Genomic DNA, 3990 nt, shown 5'->3' with positions numbered 1-3990 from the left:
TGTGTCAAATTCTTTTATTACAAAAGGTAACAACTGTACAGAACCAATAAAAATAGTCGCAGTATCGGTTATCTGCTGACCAGTCACATATGGAGCGGCAGGAGGATCTGGAAGCAACCGTCCATGCATAGAGGTATTGTGCAAATGGTTAAGGTTAAGGCCGACCGTGGTCTCAACAAAGGGCAGCTTTACAGGGAAAGAGAAAATTATATATATATATATATATATATATATATATATATATATATATATATATATATATATATATATATATATCTCAAATCAGCCGACAGGGAGAAATCATCATCGCTAGTAATCTCCGCTCGCTCAGTGAAGAGGCAGTCGCTCATCCTTAAACTCCTGTCTGTTCACAGTACATGTAGGCAGCTGCCAACAAGAGCCCTGTTGCACGCTGCCTGCATTCACTGAATGGCATCACCCCTGGGTGAAAGCACAGGAGCAGCGAGTCACTGCGATGACTGGCAGGTGCTTATGTGCCCAACAGTTGTCCCATGTAAAGCCACCCCAAGAGTGTTACATACACAAAAAAAAACAAAAAAAAAAAAACACAAAACATGGTGCTGGCTGTGCACAGCAGACAAACTGCCCCAAATCACAGCAGATAACATCAGAATCCACGCCGTTCTCAGAAAGGTGCAATCTGCAGCGGAACCGCATCGAAGGTGTGGATTTTGATGAGTTTTCTGCTGCGGTTTTAATATGGATTGCCCATTTTCTGGTAGGTGCCACCATGCTGCAGGACTCCTTTGTGCAGAGTAAGAAAAGCACCAAGTGTTTGTAGTGACATCGTATAAAGGCGATATTACATCCCATATTGGACTGAGGCAATTACTGTGTTGTAAGAGGATTATAGTGGCTGGCGAGTCCTCACACAAGTTGGGCTCACCCTTTGAGCATCCAGGAGCCAGCAGCACCAGAGGGGCTGGTTCACACTTGGCATCTTGGTGCAGCATATCACAATCTCCAGCAATTACAGCCCTGGGCCATTGTAACAGCAGCAAATCTTCACAGATTATTATACCCCCATCTTGTGTCTGACGCCATCCATGAAAACACAGCTGCACCGGGACAGACAAGGCCTCCAGACAATTGGTTTCTGGATACCAAGCGACAACCCAAGACAGAGTAGAAAGACAAAGTGTGAAAGAAGCCTCATCTATTCCTCTAGTCTCCTACATTTTAGAGGGGACCTTGTGAAGCGCCTCCCCAGAAAGAAGGGCGTTAAAACGTTATGGTGCGGTTACCCCACAGAACATCTCTCCATTGTGCCTATCTGCAGGCCTCGCTCACACCACAGTGGTGCCAACTGTATCCAGCTTAGGAGATGGGTTGACGACAACTGAAGGGGCTGCCACCGCCCATCCAGGTCGCCAGACACTGCTGTGCCCTCGGGCTTAAGCCATTTTTACACAGCTGATTGCGAGTTGCACCTCATGGCACAGCACATTGGCACGTACTCCTCCCGGGCAAGAGTTACATGACAATAGGACATGCTGCGAGAGGCGAATCACCCATGTTGGGTTATATTTTCGTGCCAGTCTTTTAACATAAAACTTGAAGAATATGGGCCGTGTAAATACAGCTTCAGGGGGAGCGGCTGGCTGAAGTTAGAAGTCACTACAGAAGAATAAGGCACTGCTAACATTGTGCGCATGATCGAGCCCGTAGGAAAGCTCTGTTATTGGGGCGTCTACAAGGGGAGTCCACAAGTCACCATGTGTGATAGAAGCCAGGAAGGTGCAGGGGACAGAACTAGTCTGCTCTACAGACCTCCATCGTGCAACAAGTCACGTCTCCAGGCATCAAGCACTTCCTAAAGTGTAAAGTAGGCAGCCTGCAGCGATAAGGAAGAGTGCAAGAAGTGCACAGACCCCACATGTGCGCAGTCCACTAGATACAGTAGGTGTCTGCCGGTACATATTGTCCCAGTGCATCAGCGTCTCATACAGAGATAATTAAAATATTACAAGGACAGCATTGTATCCAAAAACTTTTAAAATATAAATAGATCTTCATAAGAAACCGCGGCACCCAGCGCGAAGTATTTACACGTTCAAAAGCAGGTGATGCACGGGCCAGGCTAGCTGCCCACCATCATCAGGTACTGGCTTGGCACGCTGGAGCACCCCAAGAGCTCGCTCTTACAGGTCAGGGGTCCTCGGGGCAGAGAAGCTTCATACAGAACACAGATGGAGCCGTCCTCACCGATCCTGTAGGACACCTCATAGGGATCCACCCAGAGCGTCAGCTCCTTGGGCAAGAGGCCCAGCAGATTGCTCATCTTTATACGAGCAGCGACCTTGCTGATTATTGGGTCCATTTTATGGTTGATCCGGATGCAGCGGTAGCCAGAACCCTTAGCGGGCCGGTCAGGGAACCAGTGGTGCCTGTAGTGCTCTGCAAGAGAGAGGAGGTCAGCGCTCTGCTCCTAGCTGCGGGCAACCGCCACCCCTGCCCTCGTACACCTCTACCCGTTCCCCTCTGCCCCTGCTGCCGCGAGCCACCCCTGCCCCAGTACCCCTTCTGTCAGCAGCCAGCCACAAGCCACACCTGCCCCCTACACCTCCACCGGCAGAAACGCATTCCCCTCTACCCCTGCTGCAGCGACCCACCCCTGCCCCCACCAGCAGCCACCCATTCCCCTCTACCCCTACTGCTGCGACCCACCCCTGCCCCCACCAGCAGCCACCCATTCCCCTCTACCCCTACTGCTGCGACCCACCCCTGCCCCCACCAGCAGCCACCCATTCCCCTCTACCCCTACTGCTGCGACCCACCCCTGCCCCCACCAGCAGCCACCCATTCCCCTCTACCCCTACTGCTGCGACCCACCCCTGCCCCCACCAGCAGCCACCCATTCCCCTCTACCCCTACTGCTGCGACCCACCCCTGCCCCCACCAGCAGCCACCCATTCCCCTCTACCCCTACTGCTGCGACCCACCCCTGCCCCCACCAGCAGCCACCCATTCCCCTCTACCCCTACTGCTGCGACCCACCCCTGCCCCCACCAGCAGCCACCCATTCCCCTCTACCCCTACTGCTGCGACCCACCCCTGCCTCCACCAGCAGCCACCCATTCCCCTCTACCCCTACTGCTGCGACCCACCCCTGCCCCAAACACCTTCAGCAACCGCGAGCCACCCCTGCCCCCACAACCCTCCCCACTGCAGTCAGCTGTGAGCCACCACTAGCCCTGTACACTTCCTATCAGCAATCACTAGCCACCCTACCCAGTTATGCCCCCTGTACAGAGCTGCCACAAGCCACCCCTGCCCCCGGACTCCTCAAGTCACCTGTCACCCCTATAACCACACAAGTGCTATCTGGCCCTGGAGGCAGTAAGGTCCATGACGTCCCCCAACCACCCGGCACCGTCCTCGGCTCTCACCTATAAGCGTCTCCCGCAACGCTCCACCGAAGCCCTGCAGCTGCTGCTCACTGAGGCGGCTCCGTAGAAGACCGGACAGGAAGCTGACGGCCGCCGTGATCTCCGGCAGCGGCTCTGGTGATGACCCTACAGACATGACTGCTGAGAGAAGATGTATGCGCACAGAGCTCCCAAGACACCCGACGGCTAAACTAGTGAGGAAGAACTGCTCGGCCGCAACCTTATATACGACTGCCCGCAGAATACCGGAGCGCAGCCCACCAATCAGCGTCCTGTAAGCTAATGACGTTAAGAGACACGTCACAACTGAGATCATTGCTAAGAAAAGAGTGTGGCCGGAGACGCGTCAGTCCAGAGAAGGGGCATTGTTTGTAGGACTGAAGGCGTGGCTCCAGGGTCGCTTAAGTCAGTGCTTCCATAGCAACAACTCAGCTGTATCCGTGCCTCCATAGCAACACTGCACCTTTCTCAGTGCTTCCATGGCCACACTTCACCTCTCAGTGTCTCCATGGCTACACCTCACCTCTCTCAGTGTCTCCATGGCTACACCTCACCTCTCTCAGTGTCTCCATGGCTACAC

General features: G+C 53.8%; 1 protein-coding gene across 1 annotated transcript; it reads right to left on the bottom strand.

Moving 5' to 3' along the window:
- Nucleotides 1-711: 711 nt before the first annotated feature.
- On the bottom strand, nt 712-3754 carry LOC136625800 (protein BTG2-like). Its single transcript, XM_066600300.1, has 2 exons — nt 3411-3754; nt 712-2418 (listed from the first exon to the last, which is right to left on the bottom strand). Exons 1-2 carry the CDS (start codon nt 3724-3726, stop codon nt 2102-2104), a joined length of 633 nt encoding a protein of 210 aa, XP_066456397.1. The 5' UTR covers nt 3727-3754; the 3' UTR covers nt 712-2101.
- Nucleotides 3755-3990: the final 236 nt, after the last annotated feature.

The sequence above is a fragment of the Eleutherodactylus coqui genome, chromosome 4, assembly GCF_035609145.1.
Source record: "Eleutherodactylus coqui strain aEleCoq1 chromosome 4, aEleCoq1.hap1, whole genome shotgun sequence".
In the NCBI taxonomy this organism is placed as follows: Eukaryota; Metazoa; Chordata; class Amphibia; order Anura; family Eleutherodactylidae; genus Eleutherodactylus; species Eleutherodactylus coqui.
This window is presented reverse-complemented; position numbering and strand designations above follow the sequence as displayed.